Source organism: Sarcophilus harrisii, chromosome 3 (genome assembly GCF_902635505.1).
Source record: "Sarcophilus harrisii chromosome 3, mSarHar1.11, whole genome shotgun sequence".
Classification (NCBI taxonomy): domain Eukaryota; kingdom Metazoa; phylum Chordata; class Mammalia; order Dasyuromorphia; family Dasyuridae; genus Sarcophilus; species Sarcophilus harrisii.
This window is the reverse complement of record NC_045428.1, coordinates 238,469,079-238,491,255: the sequence shown is the minus strand read 5'-3', so window position 1 is coordinate 238,491,255 and position 22,177 is coordinate 238,469,079. Positions and strand designations below refer to the sequence as shown.

The following is a 22,177-nucleotide window of genomic DNA, read 5'->3' as shown; positions in this document are numbered from 1 at the left end:
CGGACAAAACTAGTTTAAAGAAAGCTCGATAAAATATTTAATGAAGTAAATTCACCCTAAGAGAATTTGAAAACAAAAATTGAATGAAAGTGGAAAAGAGAATTGTTTAATGCACTTTGTACATCAAAGACAATGTAGCCACTTCACTTGCGTGCTAACACTGCACTGGGTACTGGATACAATTATTAAAGGGCTTTCTCACTTACATTTATTTTTTTTTATGCTTCTCTTAAGTCCCATATTTGAATGTATTGTTTTTTTTTTGTCAGCTCTATTCTTTTTGTATCAAATATGCTTTGCGTGGGTATTCTCTATTTCATTAAATGTTTTCCGACTAATTGGATTAGACTCAGTTTTTTGGGTAGGTTGTTCTTGGTTGTAATCCTAGTACCTTTGCTTTCCCCCAAAAAATCATCTTCCAAGTTCTCTTCTCCTTTAACATGGAAGCTGCTAAATCTTATGTGCTAACTCTGGCTCCATAGTAACCAAAAATTAATGCTGATGGATGGTTTTGCAGCAATATCATTCTGAGTGCCTGATGCCTCCTTTTCCACCTTTCTTCTCCTGCCACTAGAGGAAAACTGAAACAAAGGACTGAGAACCATATTTGTTTTCATGGATGAACACAGCCTATTACTCATCCTACTAATATTGTTGTTCTTTGTTCTTATGGAGGCTGATTCTTAGAAAACAGACTCAGTCTTTTCACCAAGACTATTTATGTTTCAGCATCATAAAATCTTTCAGAGATTATATGGCAATGTCTTTAAGCTCCTAATGTCACCGTTTTTATCCAAGATGACAAAAAATCAGAATGATTGTGGAGCATAATTGTTAAAATGCTATTTAAATGTTAGCATTTCATTGCTTTCCTTTTTGTTCTTTCTTGAATAGCCAAATTTCATTTTGATACTATTGTGATATATTTGAATTATGATATATTAATATACTACTGATAAGTTATAGGTTTAGAAAGGTTATCTGAAATGTACATCTAATGCAAACACATAAAATCAAGGATCTGAGCTCTATAAAATTTGTATATTTCCTCTAAGAATGTGGATTAGAAGCCAATTAGGATTTCACTATCTTGGAGACAGTCTGGAACATATCATCTTCCATAAGTTGTCCATATCCTTTAAGTTCATCATGGTCCACCTCATATGCTGGATGGTCTTTCCTTCTTTTCATCTGACATTATGAGGATACAATTGGAGCACTTTATTGTCTGTCATCTCTTGCCCTTTCCACTTGCACTGACCATTTCTTCCTATTGTACACGTCCCTGGAGTTTATTATTTTTTATCCTTGTTCTTCATTGGCTTTCTATTGATTATAAACTGTAACCTTCTCATATGCAGCCTCTCCATTGTTGTGGACATTCATCATTAGTTCTTTTGTTAACTCTTCTATTATGTGTTTTTACTACCATTTACCACGCCATAATAATGATAGAATATTGATATTTTAAAAGATGACCTTTGTTTTGGGAAGGAAACTGACATTAAAGATGTTTTCCAGTTTCCTGAAGACTCTTATATTGCTGCTCAATTCTAAGCCTTTTAATAATTGTATCCAGTACCCAGTGCAGTGTTAGCACGCAAGTGAAGTGGCTACATTGTCTTTGATGTACAAAGTGCATTAAACAATTCTCTTTTCCACTTTCATTCAATTTTTGTTCTCAAATTCTCTTAAGGTAAATTTATTTCATTAAATATTTTATCGAGCTTTCTTTAAACTAGTTTTGTCCGACACTGTATTCCCCTCTTTATGACATATTTAAGCAATATGGGGAGGTCCATGGGATGTTCAAGGAGGATTAGCATCTCTGTGTTTTCAAGGTTATATATTCACCTTTGGTGTCCCCCTTTCACCCAATTCCCACTGTGGCTCCAAGAAGCTGCAGCATGTGAAGCAGCCATACCCTGAAAAGACTGCTTTGGCAGATGAACTAAAGCATATAGAGAATAACCAACAGGCCTCAAACCCACCAATGATTCAGGGGAATGTTTGCCCCAAGCATTTGAAGACTTCTCGTGACAGAATGAGAATGATTTGTTCCACAGGCCATTAAGACAACTGGAACTGGCTCTATGCAGCACTTATTCAGACATTTTAGATTTCAAGGTCATCCACTTTATCCTTAACCATCACTAACTTCATCCTAACTTCTGTCTAGGACTCCAGAAACACAAATGAGACAGATGACTTTGTGCAAATTGGACTCATATAAATCCAATTCATGCACAAGTCAAAACATCACCCCATGAAGTCATTGGTCCTCTTTGAAAATGAAGGACAAAAAAAAGAGTATTTTTTAATCATCTTTCATTATGTAGTTCCATCATCACTGGGTAGTTGAGATGCACCATAAGTCCTTCTTCTGCAAATAGCTGTCAGGGCTTTGAAGTGCTTTGGATTGTTACTATCAGTGCAAAACTGTTGGGAGTCCAGCTCCAGTGAAATATTAAGAGTGTGAATGAATATTCAAGGCAGGCAGGAGATATGCTTTGCAGTCTCCATTTATTAATCTGAATATCAGTGTTTATATACCTTTTAGATTAGTATTACAAAATTATAAGCTTCCAGGGCATTTCCGTATCCACCTTAACTGTCAATACCAAGGTGCTTATTAACACAGAATTTTAAATAGCATGATTGTGAAACTTATCAGCATCAACAGAATTGTAAATAGTTGTGATATTTATCAATACAGAGCAGAAATTATCATACTAATGTACTTACCTTAAGTATGTCTTTGATTCATTGTAAAGAATGCTTTGTTCCTGTCAAACTTATCCTAAATTACAAAGTATGTCTTTGATTCATTATATAGTAAAAATGCCTTGTACCTGTCAGGATTTACTAAGTATGTCTTTGTTTCATTGTGTAGTTAAAATGCTATGTTCCTGTGCATGCATTCTCCATCAAGATCATCCTGAATTTACCAAGTATATCTTTACAATTGAAAGGGAGATGGTGAGCTGATATAGTTTGAATAGTTCTCCCTAACAAAGAGCAGGTTTAAAGTAATACCAGGACCAGGTCCTTTCTATTTATGAACTTATTCAATACTGGCCCTCTACATAAAACTGAGACAAGAATCCTGACTCTGTAACCTTTGCTTACACTTCGGGAAAGAACCAAAAGAGAGTGAGAGGACAGGACAGGAACCTCCAAGAACCAAAAGAGAGTGAGAGTGAGAGTGAGAGAGAGAGAGAGAGAGAGAGAGAAGGAAGATATATTGAGGATGAAGAATAGAATTAGGAGTCATAAGGCATGAGAAGATGTGGAATAATAAAAGAGTTATGATCATATTAATGAATTAAGAGATTCATAACACTGCCTTCATAGAGACTGGACAAACTATCCCGCTGGAAAATCCAATAGAGTTCTCATTTTTTGTTTACTTGCTTTTGGACTGCCCCATCATTTCCCATCAAACAGATCTTGATATTTGCAAGTATTCTGGCCCAGAGGAGTAAAAGCTGTGCTAAATACTACAAGTCAGCTACCAAACTGACAGTCAATTGTTTAACTTGAAAAAGACTATAAACCAAAACTGAAGTGGAGGGAGAGTCGGTGTGTGATTTTTGTTCATAGATGATTGTACACTCAGTGCAGCTTCTGAGACTGAGATGCAGCAGAATATGCATCGATTCTCTGCTACTTTTGCTAATAATATCGGCCTGACAATTAACAACACCACAAAAATAGAGATTCTCCACCAGCCAGTACCACACCATCGATACGTGGAACCATTAGTTAAAGCAACTGGAGAGATTTTGAATCCTGTGGATAAGTTCACTTGCCTTGGCAGTATATTTTCCAAGGATGCGTCACATAGATGATAAACTTGATGTACATATTTCTAGGACTAGCTTGGTATTTGGGAAACTCTTTAAAAAAATCTGAGAAAATAAAGGTATTATTGGCTGCCTATCAAACTAAAGGTCTACAGAGCCATTGTGCTACCCCATTGTGGTATGCCAGAAAAGGAACCACTTCCTTTTGAATTATTTTGAGAAGATTCTGAAGATCATCTGACAAGATAAAGTACCAGACACTGAACTGGCACTGAATTGAGCAAGCATTCAAACTCATACAGACAGCTTAACTCTTAATGGGCTGGCCATGTTGTTCAAAAGTCAAAAGTATGTTTGCCTAAAAGACTATTTTACAGAAAATTCACACAAGCAAACATTCACATTGGGGTAAGAAGTGATAAAAGGACACCCACAAGATCTCTCTGAAGATCTTTGGTATTAATTGTGAGACACAGGAGACTACTAGCATGGTGTGGGAAGGTGCTATTCTCTGAGTAAAGCAGAATCAAAATAGTTCAAAAGAAACATGAGATGCACAAATTTAGAAATATCTATGAACTATTTCATATGGATTATTTGTACCTGACTTGTGGTTGAGGCTTCTGGGTTTGTATTATTCTTATCAGCCATAGCCAGACACACTCTGCCTTGACCCTGACATCATGATGTCATTTTGGCCCTCTTCAAATATGAAGAAAAACATCAAATAAATGAGGCAATAGCTTTCATTACTCTTTATGACATTTCATAAATGATTTTATATTCTAAATTGCCATAATCTTTTGTTTTTATCTTTCCATAACTGAGAAGCTCATCGAGTGTTTACTAACTAAGGCAGTTCTAGGCTGTTCAGACTTCCTTTTGTATAAAATTATCATAATTTTATATGTCATTTTTTCTGCATCTTCCCCAGTTTTCATTATCAGTGGAGAATGAATTTTCAAGTTGTTTCAATTTTATTTCATCTTTTTTATCATCATTCATTTTTCTAATGATGCATTAATTCCTATCTTTGTTCTGACAAGTTAGTGGTCTGACTGTACATGCAACTTATTCAGGAATGATTCCCATATCAATAAAGAATCATTTCCTAACTATTAAAATACAATCAGTGGCATTTTAGGGTGTTACTTAACACTTCATTATCTACAAAGTGCTAGAGAATGTGAGAAGCATTTAAAACAAATGCAAGTAGAAATTTTTATTTTGAATTGGAAAGGAAAGGGGTCTCCATCTGAGCCAGGAGTAAAGAAGCAGAGAATAAGGGAAGATGACTGAATGATGTGAGATGAGCTGATAAAAAAGAGCTTTCAGAAAATGACCTCAATGAAGAAAAGTCTTAAAGTAAGAGGATGAATTATAGGGGTGCTTTGAACTTAAGGAAAGATGTTATGGTTAGGAATAGCTACTGTGGAGTGAAACAACCAATCGATTAAGGGGGAATAATTCAGTTTGATACTATGAAGTACTAGTTGAGATAAATTTTTAGTAAACTCAATTTAGTGCAATGATCTGACTTCCTCCACCATTCAGAAATATGTAAATAGGAGCAAAAAAGGTAGAATGTGATAAAAATCTAGAGTTGGTACTTGACAAGATCCAAATAATTGGTCCAATCATTTTAACAATAGGAAAACAGGACAGATGAATCAAGAGTAGAGGACGGCATAGAACTAAGTTGATTCAATAAGAGATGGAATTGGAAAAAGGAGAATAGTGTGACCAGTGCCCTAAGGATGGGAAAGAACCAAATGATAAAGGGAGAGATGACATCTTGAGGATGAAGCTTAGAATTAGGGGTCATAAGGCATGAGAAAATGTGAAATGATAAAAGATTAATGATCATATACATGAATTATGAGATTCATAAACATGGCAGAATCAACCACTTTTGTGTTGAGATAGTCATGGGGATTGAATTGTTGTTTGTTCTTTGTTTTTGAAAAGGACTGTGACATTGGAGAGGATATTCTGCAGTGAAAATAAATTGGATTTAAGTGAAGGACACTGGACAAGGTCACCTGCCCTACTTTCTCTTTCAGAGAGAGGATCCAGTGTTCAGATACAAATGTGAAAGACCATAGATGGCCCTGGAGGCATTGAGAGACCTTGGCCTTTTTAAGCTAAGGTCTTTGAAGAATTAGGAAATTAGAATAACTGAAGGAACATCAGTATATATTTGGAGGTCTCTCAGTGCATAAAGTAGTCAAAGATTGAACTGGGTGTTGAGTTTACTGAGGAAAGAAGGAGAATGCCCTGGGGAATCTAAAGGTAGCAGCTATCAGAATCTGGATTGGGTAATAAATTTAAGTAGCATGGACCCCACAGGAGGACCATTTACCAAAAATGGTAAAAGGCATTTTGAAGTGGTACCGTGGAGCTCAGTGTTATGATTCTGACATCCCAACCAGTGAGTCACCATGTCTGAATAAAAGTGCATGCACTGAAGGTGGTGGCAAGGGGTGCAGCATCATCAGGAGGGAGATGAGTATTTAGGGATATGTGAGAAAAGAAAAGTTTTAAGGCAATCCAGAGAGCACAGGCTAATCTGAAGTGTAATATTGGGGAGGGGGGGGAGTGGAAGAGAAAGTGAGGTGGATATAAATAGGGAGCAACCAATTGGCAATGGGGATGGAGGAGGAACACTGATACTCAAGGATTCAGAATATGTATCATTTTAATGCCTCTGATGGCATCTACAATAAGAGGTTTAATTGTTAAATAATTATATAAGTTACATATTACACAGAACATTGAATGATTCTGATACATCATTGGGAGGTACCTTGTTACAAAAGATTATCAGGTTTGTTTTATTCTAACAGCAAGTAATAAAGCATGGTGAAAACAATTTTTCTACATTTTTCTTTCTGCAATAATTGTAAAATGATAAAGATTTGGTTCATTGTTGAGTTTCACCTGCTTTTTTTCTAATATACTGTATTCTGGACCCATTCTTTAGATGGGTTAGATATGATATTAGAACAAAATGAGATAATTGTAGATTGTTTAAATGGAGATTTACTTAGTCAAAATTGGAGGATATTCAGAAAGTATGGTCACTGAAGCAACACCTCATCTGAGAGAAGCTCCCTTTGCTTGAATTGGCCATTTGGGATCCATAGACAAGCATTAAAGAACTACTGAAGCTCCTTGTGGCAATTTTGAATTCTGGTGATTAGAAAGTGATATCTACAGCCCAAGCTTTTAGTCACCTGAGTCAACCAAGTCTTGTGTATTAATACATTTTAGAGGAAAAACTAATATAATATTCATGGGGCACAGGTTAATATATGGCTTCTATAATTTTCTAATTGATGATACCTTTGACTCTTGTATAAATTATAGAATGGCAAGAAAATAGTTTGACAACTATTGATGTTCTTTAGTGTTCTTTTTTCAGGTATAGTAAGGTCCTGGATTTTTCCTATCCTTTTGAAAAGATGTATGTACTATTCCCCTCCTTCAAATATTTTGCATGTAGACATCATTGTTGGAGGCAATACGATTGTGGGGGCATTCAGGTTCCAAAATACAAGGTATTAGGAGAGCTTGTGTATTTGAATAAATTGTATCATAAACTTTTCCTTGGCTAGCATTTCATTATTGGCCATAAAAGATTATGTAATTCATGAATTATAAAGATGCAGGTTTACCTGCATAATATGGAAATATTATATAGTCTTAATTACAATCTATATGATGTATTTTAGTGATATAGATATATATATTAGGCTAGAGCTAGCCAGCCTGGCAATTCAGAAATAGGACTAAAATGAGAGACTCATTCTGCTTAATAGTTGATAAGAGAAGGTTTACTTAGCTATAGTAAAAGGATATTCAGAAGCAGGAAAGGATATTCATCAAGTATGTAGTCTTGCTCTAGCTGAGTGCAGCTCTTCTGTGCTGCTGGTGTTGATCATACTGCTTACCTGAGGGAGGAACTTCAGCCCCTTATGAACTAGCTATTTTTGTAATTGTAACTGGACAACCACGACATTATATCAACAATCTGAGCCTTAGTCCCCTGAGCCAGTTAATGACAAGGAAAATTTCAGTCCCTTTTAAAGAAAATCTAATATAACCCACATGAGTTGAGACCTTAGTATATTATGCCTACTACAAAGTCCCAAAAGGAAATTTAATAATGTAATCATATGTACTATTATTGTGTGACTTAAAAATTATGGAGTTACTTAATTCTTTAGTATATGTAGATTTATTATTAGGAATATTTTATAAAGAAAATTATTCAGCTCTTTTTCTAGCCCCAAAATACTTCTTAAAGGTAATCAAAACATTGATTCGTTTGGTTAGGATGATATATGTAGTCTCTATGTATTGTTATTCTGGATATGATTTTTGGTATCTAGGTATCAAAGTATAGGGCTAGTAAAAAGGAAAAGGATAATAGTCTTTCCATTTTATACAGAAAGAAAATATGTAATTCATTTTCAGAAAAAGGGGAGGGGCAATATTATTTGGAGTTTATTAAATTACAATTAAACTTTCAATTTTTTGTTGAAGAAAACTATAAAATCAGTCATATGTTAACTCTGTAATTAAAGCATATCAGACTCTACCTTCAATTATTGATGCCATTTCTTCTACTTTTGAACTTTACAGATCGATTTGCTATGTTAGCGAATAATAATCTCCAGATCCTTAATATCAACAAAAGTGATGAAGGGATATACAGATGTGAAGGAAGAGTGGAAGCCAGAGGAGAAATTGATTTTCGAGATATCATAGTTATTGTTAATGGTAAGCCATAAATCAGTGTATATACTTAGAATTCATTTTTGTTTTAATTTTAGTTGCTGTTTATTTATCATTTAGAAACAATGTGAGTTTTAAGTGATTAAAAGGATTGTCCTACAGCTTTACAGGAAAAAATAATTAGGCCATCATGGCAAATGAAATGAGTCAAGAGATTCATCATGCATTGTTCATTCATAACATATGTTACCTCTCTGGGCCTTGTTCCCTAATTTTAAAATGAGAGAGTGGTACCACATGGACTCATGGATCCTTTCCCAGGCTAAAATTCTATTAATATAATAGTTTTAAAATGTTATATTTTATCATTGTTATCTAACTAGTTGTCTCTCTGAAAAAATTAGCTGCATATAGAGATATTTTAAAGGTTAAGTAGATTTACATTTTAAATCTTAGTAAGATTCAATTAGGTTATAAAATTTTCTCTGCCACTATTAACAAGTACATATTACAATATTTATGAAAATATAATGATGGAATATATTGGTTTAAAAGAGACAAACACTATGTATTCACTCATAAATAGTATTTTTGACTCCCCATTTTCCTACCTGCTCCTCATTTTGATAATAAAATCAAGGGGAAAAATGCATATAAATCTATAGCATTCTTCTCTACTCTTTCTGTACAAACTTGTTTGTTTGTTTGTTCTTGCACAAACTTGTTTATTTGTTTCCTGCTTCTAATTGGCTATAAATGTTAGAGGATTTAATGAGTACTCCATAACTGGCAGCCATATCACTCTATAGAAAACACAGATTAACACAATATATAACAAATTGTCTTAATATTCTAAAATCAGAGAATAAAATAGAAATGGAAAGAATTCACCAATTACTTACTGAAAAATATCCCAAAATTAAAACTACCAGAAATAGTATAGCCAAATTTCAGAACTTCCAGTTCAAGGAGAAAATATTGCAAGTAGCCAAAAAGAAACCATTCAAATATCATGGAACCACTGTCAGGATAACATAAGATTTAGCAGCTTCTATATTCAAAGATCAGAAGGCTTGATATATATTATTCTGGAGAGCAAAGGAGCTAAGATTACAACCAAGAATAATCTGTATAGAAAAATTTATTCTAATTCTTCAGAGGAAAAATTATCAAAGGATTTTAGTAGCTACTTTCAATTTCTGAAAAAATTAGTCTGAATACTCCACTTCTTAATAGTAGCTAAACTTCATAGATGTTAGAAGAGGGGAATAATGAAACAGCTGATAAAATGACCAAGCAAAGGAGAACTCTTACTGTAATGGAGAAACCTTGTGGATTTAGAGAATCCTAGCATAAAATTCCACAAGTAATGAATAATTCTTCAATAACTCCAAGAAAGAATATGAAATGACCAGAAGTCTTCCAAAAATAAGTGGTAAAAGGAAGGCCCAGAGAAAAAAATGAAGGAAAAAAAATTAGGAAAGAGACTGGAAGTCTTAAATGAAACAGTGGACACCCTTGAAAATAGAGGAAACATTTCAAAATTCAATAACATAGGAAAATATAGAACACTGAAAAAAGAAAACAAAATTTAAATAACAGAAATGAAATGGAAAAGAATACACAGAGAAATAATCTCACTATCATTTGTTTTCCAGAGGGAATGATGAATAAAACAAAACAAAACAAAAAACTTGAATAGCATATTCCAAGAAGCCATAAAAATTGCCAAGAAATACTATAAGCAGGAGAAAGTGCAAGTTGATAAAATTTACAGGTCACCCATGAGAAATAAGCCAGAGTTTGTAATGGACTTATATAATGGATTCAGAAATGTGAATCTTAAGGTCTCAAAACACCCAAGCCAAAAAAAAAAAAAAATTGTAAATGATAAAACAGTCTACAAGTAACCAGAGCTACATTCAGAATCACATAATACTATGCATAAAGGAAAGAGATGATTAGAATGTTATGTTGAAAATCAAAAGAAATTACCATGCAACTCAGAATAATTTCACCTAAAAGTCAATCGTGAATCCTATAGGTAACAAAATAGGAATTGTAATAAAGTATGTTTTCCAAAAACTCTTGTTGACCAAACAAACCATAAAGGGTCAAAGACTTCGAAAGAAAAACATAGTAGAAAAAGGAGATTTAAGAAAGAAGAATATGTTTGTATAACTCAAAGGGGCTGTGTTTGTTGTCAGTTGCTTACTATATATATAGTGGATGGGAGGGTTGTCATTGGAAGGTTATAGTAATATAAAAATATAAGTAATAAAACTTTTTAAAAGACAAATACATGTTGATTTTGTTTGGAGGATCTTATCAATGTTCTCCAAAGAATTCTCTACCATTTCATTCAGTGTAACAAATCTTGGTTCATAAATTGCAGTTTTCTACATGATCTTTTTAAAATTATACTCATGAGCACTATAAATCAAGATTACCAAGTATTCCAAGAAATGATATTTTTTTTTGCTTATCCTCCTATCACCTTTTCTCTCTCTTCAAGGAGAAACTTTGAGCCATTCTTTCATTTAGATGCAACTTTTAATTTAATTTATTGTGAAGATATCAGCATTGATTGATGTGGTTAATTTCTTTCAATAATGTTTCAGTGTATTATTGATCATTGAACAAAGACCTCATATTTAATGTAATTGGAGTTAAGCTTATGATTATAGATGGTCTTAAAACCAATTATTCTGTCTCAATTTCTTTCACTTCTCTACCATCACTACTGCAATAGCAGGCTGCTGCACAGACCTGAGAGCATTTAAAATTTTTTTTTAATTTTTTTGGGGGCTTTCCATGCTTAATTTATCACTTAGTGGATTTGTGTCAAACTTTTCTGTGCTTACCTGAGTTGTTCTTCCTCAACCAAGAGCTCAGTCTTACCAACATAATACACCATCAGAGAAACTAAAGGACCTTGTGTTTTGCTGGTATGGTCTTTAAGGACACAAGGTCATCTCCTTAATTATTCTGTCCCCTGCTCTCAAAATTCTTTTTCTTTTGTTCTATCACTGCTCATTGCCAAACCATCTGCTTCTTGCAATTCTAGTCATAAGTAGCTGAACACAGTTGGAGCAAATCTCACAAGCTCCTGTCTATAAAAAAAAATCCACATTATCCAATCTTAACTGGATCTTCAGTGCAGCAAGGCAACCCTTGTATTTTTTCCCAATTCCATTTCTCAGTCACCCTAGAAGTTTTCTAATTTACACCCTTCTCAAACTTCCTACACTTCCTCTCCCTCTTCTCAGTTTGCCAGTAAAATTAGGACCATAAGGAAGTGAATTCTCTCTTCTCCCTTTCTTTTCACCTCAGAATCTCTTAACATCGTCATCAAATTTTGCCAGTAAAATTAGGACCAAAAGGAAGTGAATTCTCTCTTCTCCCTTTCTTTTCACCTTAGAATATCTTAACATCTTCATCAAATTTTTTCCCCTTTCTCTGTTGCCAAGACCAATCACTTGAAAAATATTCTTGATCTCATCCTTTCATGTCTTTACCACCAGATTGTACCAGCAGTCATCCCTTCTCTTTTGAAATGTCCTCCTCTTCCTATTATTTTCTTTCAGATTGTTTTTTTTTAAATCTTCTCCATACCCTACTGTTCTCCTAAATTATCATTTTGTATCTTCCTTCCTTAGCCAAACACTTCAAAAAAGCAGTGTCCACTTCCTTTTTTCTCATTGCTCAGTTTTTACCATGTGGCTTCTGACCATATCATTCAACTGAATTTGCACTACTCAAAGTTACCAATCATTTTGTAAATGCCAAATCTTAGGATCTTTTCTCAGTTCTCATATTCTTGACGAGTCTCCTGCATTTGACATTATCGACCACTCCTCTGGGATATTCTTGTCTTTTTTGAGTTTTTGTGACACTGTTCTCTTTCTCATTAGTTCTGCCCATTTACTATTCCTTCTTAATCTCTTTCTGTGGCTCCTTATTGTCCTCTTAAAGTTCATTAGGTTGTTTTCTCTTTGCTTTCTACACTCTCTTTAGTAACTTTATCAAGTACTTGAAGTACAAGAGTTTAAGTATCATCTCTATCGAGTTGATCAGGTCTCTTCACTTATCTTCAGTCCAATAAATTTTGGATCTAATTGGCATTTGTTGGCCATTTGGGACATCAGATTAATCATATATCCAAAACTCTATATATTATCTTTCCTCCCAAATCCTTCTTTTTTAAATTTCCCCTTTTCCAACCTTCTATTCTCCAATTTATTTATTGTCTCCAATGTATTTATTATTTGATTCCTCATTGAGGAATTCCTCATTCCATTGAGCTGCCAGTTGTAAATGCTTCTGATTTCACCATTTCTCTTCTATCTGAGCCCTTCTCTTCATTCACACAGTTACCACCTCATTTCAAGCTTTTGTAACTTCTACATCTAAGTTATTAGAATAACCTTTTATTTGGTCTTCCAACCCCAAGTCTCTCCCCACTTATACATTGGTGCCAAAGTATTTTCCTGAAAGTGCAAAGTTGACACTATGACTCCCCAGGGATTCATTCAATTCCAGTGGTTTCCTATTGTCTCAAAGATAAACTATAAACTACTCTGTTTAACTTTTAAAGCTCTGCCATCTGCCTCCAAAGTAGCCTCATTGAACCAGTCACTGCCTTCCCATGAGTCTTTCCCCCACACTCTGTGAGATTCCTCACATATGACTCTCCTCCCATTTCCTTGTCTTTACACTGGCACCCCATGCTTAAAATAACCTCTCCTTATTTTTACCTTATAAAGTCCCTTTCTTCAAGTTGCAGTCAAGAACTTTTATGTGAAGCCTTTCCTAAATACCCCCAACTGCTAATGTCCTTCCTCCAATGTATTACATTACTTTTTATTTTTATTTAACTTTTTATTTTGTGTTTGATTTGATTTTGTCTTCCTCATTATAATATGAGCTCTTTTTTAATAAGGATTGATTCATTCTTTCTATTATTATCACAGTATTAGTGCCTGACACTTAGTGGGAACTTAATAAATTGCTGATTACTTTCAATCGATTTATTGAAGGTAATCTTACTATGGGGAGATTAAGCTAATTATATTTTAGGTGGTAAGTATTTATTAAATACCTATTACATCTCTGTGCAAAACACTAGGCTATTATAATAATCCAGGGATGAAGAGGTGAGGGCCTGTATCAGGTTGGTAGTGCTACATAGAGATGGAGGCTTTTTTGAGAGATGTTGAAAAGATGAAATCTACAAGCCTTGGTAACCAATGAATGAGAGGAGGATGAAATATGATGAGGAATCAAGGATAATGTAAACCAACGATTTTGGGGATGCTTGGAATAGGGAAAGCCTTAAAGGAAGAGAATGAGTTCAGTTTGGGCTATGTTGAATTTAAGATGTCTACAAAATATCTAGTCTGAGATGTTTAATAATGAGTTGAATAATAGAGACTGGAGCAGAAAGTTCAGGGATGGATATGTAGATTGAGAATCATAAATATTAAGATGATTAAATTCATGGGAGATCAAGTGAAATAGTTTAGAGGGAAAAGAAAAAAGAGGTTCTGGGACAGAGCCCTATGGGACCCCCATGGTTAGTAGGAATGACCTAGATGAAGATCCAGCAAAAGAGACTGAGAGAAGTGGTAATATATATAAGAAAGGAACCAAAGGATAAAGGTCTTATGAAAATTGAGAGAAAAGAGGTTAGTTTGATAATCTCAAAGGCTGCATAGAGCTAAAGAAGAATAATAGTAACTTTGGAGACAGCAACTTAAGTTGAATAATGAGATTGATTGGAAACCAGATTGTATATTTATAAAGTGAGTGAGAGGAGAGGAAGTGAAAATACCTATTAAAGTTGTTCTTCCCAAGGAGTTTAGTCACAAAGGAGAGTAGAGATAAGAAATAATAGTTAGCAGGGATGGGTGAACTAAGTGAGGGTTTTTTTTAAGGATGTGGGAGACATGGGTATGTTTGTAGACAATAAGGAAGCAGAAAGGTTGAAGATAAATGAGAGGCTATAGGTGAAAGGAGGGGGCGATTTGCTGAAGAAGACAGGATGAAATGGGATCACTATTTTAAAAGAAAGAGAAAGGCAGTTTTTTTTTTCATTTGAGACAAGGATAAAAAACTGGCAGAATGCATCAGAATAACAAGGTGAGGAGAAGGGGAGAAAGGGATTTCAGAAAATGGCCTCATTTTTTTAAATAAAATATCAGGCAAGCTCAGAGAGTAAGGGAGAGAAGAAGCCATGGGAAGTTCAGGAGTGATGAAAGGGTTTTAAAGAGTTGCTGTGGTGATTGGGGTAATGAGATAAGTTAGGAAGTTGTAAAGTAATTGCCTAATAGCAATAAGAGCTCATATATAATATGTATATATGTATAAATATATGTGTATATACACATGTCTCTATACATGTATATAGACATGCACAGTATATTTATATTATATACATATATGGAAAAGGAATAGCCTTGTGTATAGAGAGGGAGAGCACTTGATATTTATACAAATAATAATCAAAAGTAATTATTTTTAAATGATCTTTGGCAATGTTGGTTTAAAATAATATTTACTTCAGATATAATTTTATTTTTTTCTTAGTTCCACCAGCAATTACAATGCCACTTATATTCTTCAACGCTACTGCAGATCGACAAGAAGAAATGGTATTATCTTGTAGGGCTACTGGCTCGCCTGAGCCAAATATCAGCTGGTATAGGTAAGTTTTATTTTAAATAGTACATCAGCAAACAAGCACTAAATTGAAACTGTCACCTTTCACTAATGAAATTTGTGAAATCAAAGATTTGGATGTTGCCTTTGAAGTAACTTTTTCTACTTTACTTAGGTTAATTGGCTAGGACATTTTTCCTTCAATTTGATTAAGTAATGTCATGCATGAAAAATAATTATATCTGTAATAACCATCAATATAATATAAACGCTTTCTTTTGCTAAAGTATACCTTTCCAAGACATTATGGATGGTGATGCAATTCAAGGAATATGGAGATTTACTAGCCAGAGGTCAACAAAACGCTTTGCATAATCAGTGGAACAGGAATAAAAAATGAGTGTTATGATTTAGTAATATAGCCAAAGATATACTCCTTCCATTTGGTCCTACGGATTTGTGTGATATCTTTTTCATATGTGACAACCATTATGTCCAAAGGCAATAAATAATCAACTCATTTAAAAATAGCAAATAAACTGGTTAGAACCAGACATTTTTATTGCTGTACCACAAAGTGTGAGACTAAATTTTTCAAAAATACTCAGTCATTCAAACACTTTTTAATGAGAATAAAGTTTTCTATATTATTAAGAGATAAAATTATTTTAAATATTTTGCTTTTCTTTTTAATGCATGTTTCTCTGTTTTATAATGCATATATTAACATATTGTTAAATGCATATAACATAAATAAGTATGCATATTGTGGCATGCTACTCAAAAGTGTTTTTTTATTGATGGGATGTGAAAAAAAAAAAGGTTAGATAAAAATGAGTTAGAAAATCTCAGAGAATTATTAAAGAATAGTACTTCTGTAGAGAATAGGGATGCAGATCCTGTGATTTCATTGGCATAGAAAATTCCCAGGTGAAGAAACTCTCTCAATCAATGCAGGTTATCATCTCTGTGATTTATAGTCTTAAAAAGTTGTTATAGCATTGTCTAGGGTCAGAGAGTTCATGTGTTCTCAGAGAAGAGATTAAAACCCATTTTTTACCTTTTGATGTTACTTTAAACTTATCCTATTTGCTGATGTTTATATAACTAGCTACACAGATGCTTTTTCTGAAGAAGATATCATTGATTTCCTTAATTTCTTCTGCATGCTAATGATTTTTGACTGATAGTGGAAAGTGTGGAAAATGTAGGAGTGGAAAAGTAGAAATGGCCCAGTTTTCTATATATTTTTCCTCAGTAAATAAAATAAAATTTACCTTAAAAAATAAGATTCATTTCTTTATGTTTGCAAGTACAGCTTGCGAATCCTATGCCATACTATTTTTAAACATTTCCATACTGTTATACAAATCAGTAATCATTAAAGCCATTTGGTAATGGTTTTTTTTAAAAGAAAGAAAAGATCAGTGGAATAGACTAGGTAAGCAAGAATCATAAATAATAAGTCTTTCTCCCAGTAGTTAGCATCCTTGAGTTAACTGAACACCGTACAACATTATTTGGTTAATTCCAGTTCCACTCTTTTCCACTGATAAAGCTTTGTATTTTTTAAACAATTATACAGTTTCTATAATTATAATTTTGCAGATTTTGAGAATTAGTATTACCCAGCCTTCTTCCTATTTTTCATTATTCCCCTTTAATTTTATGACCTTTGATTCTTCCAAATAAATTTTTATTTTTTAATCTATTTTTCTTTTTTTTTTGACATTATTTTTTTAAATTTTAATTCCAAGTTGTCTCCCTTCCTAAAGCCCCTCTCTACCCACTGAGAAAACAAACAATATGATACCCATTATAGATGTGAAGTCATGCCAGATATATTTCTGTATTAGCCATGTTTCCAAAAAAAAAAAAAAAAGACAAGAAAACATTAAATAACATTATACTTCAATCTGCATCTAGAGTTCATCATTTGAAAGTAGATAACACTTTTCATCACAAGTCATTTGGAATTAGACTGAATCCTTGTATTAATGAGAGTAGCTTTGTCTTTATGGTCTATCATCCTTATAAAATTACAATTTGTATACTGTCTAGTGGTTCTGCTCACTTCACTTTGAAACTTGGCAGTTTTCCCAACAGTTTTTTGTCAAAAGTGAGTTTTTGTCACAAAAATTTGGCTTCTTGAGTTTATTAGACATTTAGGTACCATGGTCATTTACTTCTATATATTGAGTACTTACTTATTACACTGATCAGCCCATTCTGTTTCTTAAGCAGTACCAAATTGTTTTCATGATTACTATTTTGCAATGTAGTTTGAAATCCAGTACTGCTAGGTCACCTTTCTTTACCTTTTTTTTTTTTTTTATTGAGTCTCTTAATATTCTTGACCCTTTGAATCCTCCCTATGGATTTTATTATTTTTCTAGCTTTAAAAATAAGCCTTCATGGTTTGATTGGCATGATATTGAATAAATAAGTTAATTTAGGCAGAATTTTTGTTACACTGGCTTTGCCTCTCCCTGAGCAATTAATATTTCTCTGTTTAGATTTTTATTTTCATGAAAACTTTTTAAATTGTGTTCATATAGTGCTTATGTGAGTCTTGTCAAGGAGACTCAAGTATTTTATATATTATCTGCAGTTATTTTAGATGAAACTTATTGCCTATTTTTATTCTTTCATTTTCTTTTTCTTGTCTTATTGATATAATGTTGGAGTACAATGGTAGTTACATAATTCATGTTGTGTTTAGTAATTAGTGGGGTCAAATAGGCTTTTAGTTTTCCTCATATTGAATCAGCCTTGAATTCCTGGTTATAGCATATAATCTTTGTGATATATTACAGTAATCTCCTTGCTAGTGTTTTATTTCTAAAATTTGCATTGATATTCATTATTTAAATTGACCCATTGTATTTTTCTCTGTTTTTGCTTTTCCTAGGTTACGTATCAAAATTATATTTGTATCATAAAAGAAATTTGATGAGACTTCTTTCCTATTTTTAAAAATCATTATATAATACTAGAATTAATTGTTTCTGAAATATTTGGTAAAATTCAGTAGTAAGTCCATGTAGACCTGGAAATTTTTGCTTAGGATGCTAGTTATAGTTTTTTTTTTCAAATTTTTTTTCTAATTATTTAAGCATTCTATTTCCTCTTATGTTAATCTTGGCAGTTTATATTTTTGTGAATATTCATCTATTTCTCTTAGATTGTCAGTTTTATTGCCGTATTATTGGGCAAAATATTTTTCTAATAATTGCTTTAGTTTCATCTTCATCTTCTTTCAAAGTTTTCACTCTTTTCATTTTTGATGTTGGTAATTTGGTTTTCCTCTTTTTAAATCAAACTAACTAATGATTTATTTATTTTATTGTGTTTTTTTCCACAAAACCCAACTCCTTGATCTATTTATTAATTCAGTGGCCTGTTTTTTTTTTTACTATTTTCAATTTTATTAATATCTCCTTTGATTTTTAGAATTTCTATTTTAATTTTTAAGTGGGGATTTTTTCATTTGTCTTTTTTCTGTTTTTTTTTTAATTACATAGCCAATGCATTGATCTGCTTCTCTATACTGCTGATGCATTTAGAGATATAGTTTCTTTCTATAAAGTATCCTCTTAGTAGCTTGATTAGCATGGCTATGCATCTCTATATAAATTCAGATAATATTATTATTATTATTTTATGTTATCATGGCCTAAAAATAAGTTTAGATAATTCTTCAGTTATTTGTCTTCTTTTATTCCTATGAAGTTTTGTAATTGTATTCTCAAATATCCTGAGTGTGTCTTCCAAAGTAGACTTTCAGGTAGGTAATCGTTAAATTCAGTTATTATTTTGAATCCTATTTTAATTCTGTTTGTTCCTTTTGGGTTTGGTTACTAATATGTATTATATTTTATGCCATATACTATATTTTATTAGTAATATATGTTGTTGGTGATTTATTTTATTTCCTATTTCTTTAATGAAGTTGTTATTGGTTTCATTGTTTTTACTTGGATCTCTAAGTAAACCATTGTATCTTGGGTAAATAACAATGAGATTGCTTCTTTTTTTGCCTATTCTTTCAACTTCTTTCTATTGTGTCACTGTAATAGCTAGCATTTCTAGTATTATATTAAATAATAATGCTGACAACACTTACCCTAATTTTTTTTCTGATGTAACTGGAAAAAATTCTGTCATTTCTTCATTATAGATGCTTCTGTTTCTTAGATTTAGATTTATTCTTTAATACTTTAATTATTAGTATTAAGGAATGATATGTGCATTCCTGTTTTTGTCATTTTTGAATATAAATTAAGGTTATTTTATCTAAAACCTTTTCTGTATCTGTTGGTATAAGCATATGATTTTTTATTCTAATGTGGACTCAAACCTAGACTAATTCAATCTGATAATAGTGTAACAGTCTTTTGAATATGCTTCTATAGCTTTATTGCTAATATTTGATTTTGGTATTTTGGTTGATATTCATTAGAGTTTTTTTGGTTTTCTTAGTCTTTTTTTTTAATCTCCTGTTAATGTCCTAGGTATGTTTCAGGGAAAGAAATGCATAAGTTTTTTTCATTCCCTATTTTGGAAATAGTTTATGGAATTTTGAAATTAATTTTCTTTCACTGCTTTATAGAATTCACTTGTAAATCCATCATGGGTCTTTTATCCCTACTTTGGGAATTTCTTGATGACTTTTTTCTGAGATCAGATTATTGAAACTTCTGTTTCTTGTTCCATTAATCTATAAATTTTATATACTTTTAAAATATTCATCCATGTTTTCAAGTAATTTTTTTGGGGGGGCAAAGAAAGTTTCTGGTAATTTCCTTTTTCATTTTTGTAATTAGTTTTTCCTCTTTTATCAAATTATATAATAGTTTGTTTTATTAGCATTTTAAAGTACTATTTATATTTAACAATTTAGTAACTTTTTCATATCTTCATTAATCTTCAGAGTTTCTATTTTGTGTTCATTTGTGCCTTATCATCATTATCTCTTTGATTTTGGGGGGAAAGAAGGGCTCTTAATTACATGTCCAATTAAACATTTTTTTGATGAATTTGTTTACAGAAATATATTTTCCAAAAGGTACTATTTTGGTTGCATCCCAAAAGGTGTGTAATGATGTGTCATTATTACCATCTTTTAAAATATTTTTACAATTTGTTCTTTGAGTTCTATATTGTTAAGGATTATATCACTTAGTCTTCACTTAAATATTGTTTTTTCAGAGCTTTGTTGATTATAATTTTAATTGTCTTGTGGTCATTTAAAGTTGTATTTACCAAAATGGCAGGAAAAAAAAACAGGAAATTCCCTTATCTCTCCCCAGTTTCCCTAGGAAACAACATTAAATTGAGCTTCTAAATGGATTCTGGAATAATTAGAACCCACAAAAAGACAGAGTGAAATAATTTTCCAGCTGTAATATAACTTAGAAGAACTTAGGGAAAGTCTGTTTAATTAGGGTAAAAGAGGGGAACAGCCCAGTGCAGGTGATGTTCACTAAACCACAAGGAGGTATTTAGCCACAGCAAAGATCAGACAATCAAGATCTTATAAGGCTAGTGGTACAGCAGACCAGCTGTAAGGCCTCCAACCCTCATGCAACAAATTGCCAGTCCCACAGGGTACAGCAGGAACAACTAGGCCAGGCCATCCTAGCACAGTGGGAAAGCCAAGAAATTCTGGACCTAGAAAAAACAATATTCATCTGGAAGAATAGAAGATAAGAATGTCAAGAAAATTAATTTTTAAAAATGCAACAGAAGGTGACCTAGCTATACCAGACTTAAAAGTATATTATAAAGCATCAGTCATCAAAACTATTTGGCTAAGAAGTAGAATAGTGGATCAGTGGAATAGGTTAAGTTACTATAGTAATTACTTACTATAATTGATATTAATAACTAATATTAATATAATACTAAGTAATCACTTGCTATTAATATTAGTTATTAATATTAATTATAGTAATTACTATAGTAATCTATTGTTTGATAAACCCAAAGACTCTAGTTTCTGTAATAAGAATAAGACAAAAAATGCTGGAGAAGTTAGAAAATAGTATAGCAGAAAATAAGCATTCACCAACATCTCACACTCTGTACCAAGATAAAGTCTAAATGGATTCATGATTTAGACATAAGCAAATTAGTAGAGCAAGGGATAGTCTATTGGTCAGATCTATGAAGAAGAGAGAAATTTATGGCCAAAGAACTATAGAACATTATGAAATGCATTTGCACAAACAAGACCAGTGTAGCCAAGATTAGATTGAAAGCAGCAAGTTGGGAAACAATTTTTACAACCATTGTTTCTGATAAAGGTCTCAATTCTGAAATATATAGAAAACTAACTCATATAAGAATACAAGTCATTCCCCAATTGATAAATAGCCAAAAGATATGAACAGACAATATTCAGATGAAGAAATTAAAGTCATTATACTCATATGAAAAAGTGCTCTAAATCACTATTCATTAGAAAAATGCAAATTAAGGCAATTCTGTGATACTACTTCACACTTCTCACATTAGCTAAATGACAGGAAAAGACAATGATAAACTGGATTGGAGGGGATGCAGGGAAACTGGGACTATAATGCATTGTGGATAGAATTATGAAGTGATCCAACCATTCTGGAGAACAATTTGGAACTATACCCAAAGGGCTGTAAAACTGCATACCCTTTGATCCAGCAGTGTTTCTACTGGGCTTATATCCTAAAGAGATCTTTAAAAAGGGAAGACAAAAGGGAAAATGACTAACATGTGCAAAAATGTTTGTAGCAGCCCTTTTTGTAGTGACAAGGAACCGGAAATTGAGTGAATGCCCATGAGTTGAGTAGTGGCTGAATAAGTTATGATATATGAATGTTAGAAATATTATTATTCTTTAAAAATGATGAACAGATTGATTCTTAAATCAAAAAGCTTGGAAAGACTTACATGAACCTATGTGAGTGAAGTGAGTAAAACCAGAACATTAT

The 22,177-nt window shown here is 32.6% G+C and overlaps 1 protein-coding gene across 1 annotated transcript in view; it reads left to right on the top strand.

Moving 5' to 3' along the window:
- Window positions 1-22,177, top strand: part of NCAM2 (neural cell adhesion molecule 2) — a 263,078-nt gene that overhangs the window by 63,364 nt on the left and 177,537 nt on the right. Inside the window, exons 5-6 of the mRNA XM_031959261.1 lie at window positions 8,454-8,591; window positions 15,135-15,252. Coding sequence (XP_031815121.1) covers window positions 8,454-8,591; window positions 15,135-15,252 — 256 coding nt within the window. The remainder of the gene's footprint in view (window positions 1-8,453; window positions 8,592-15,134; window positions 15,253-22,177) is intronic.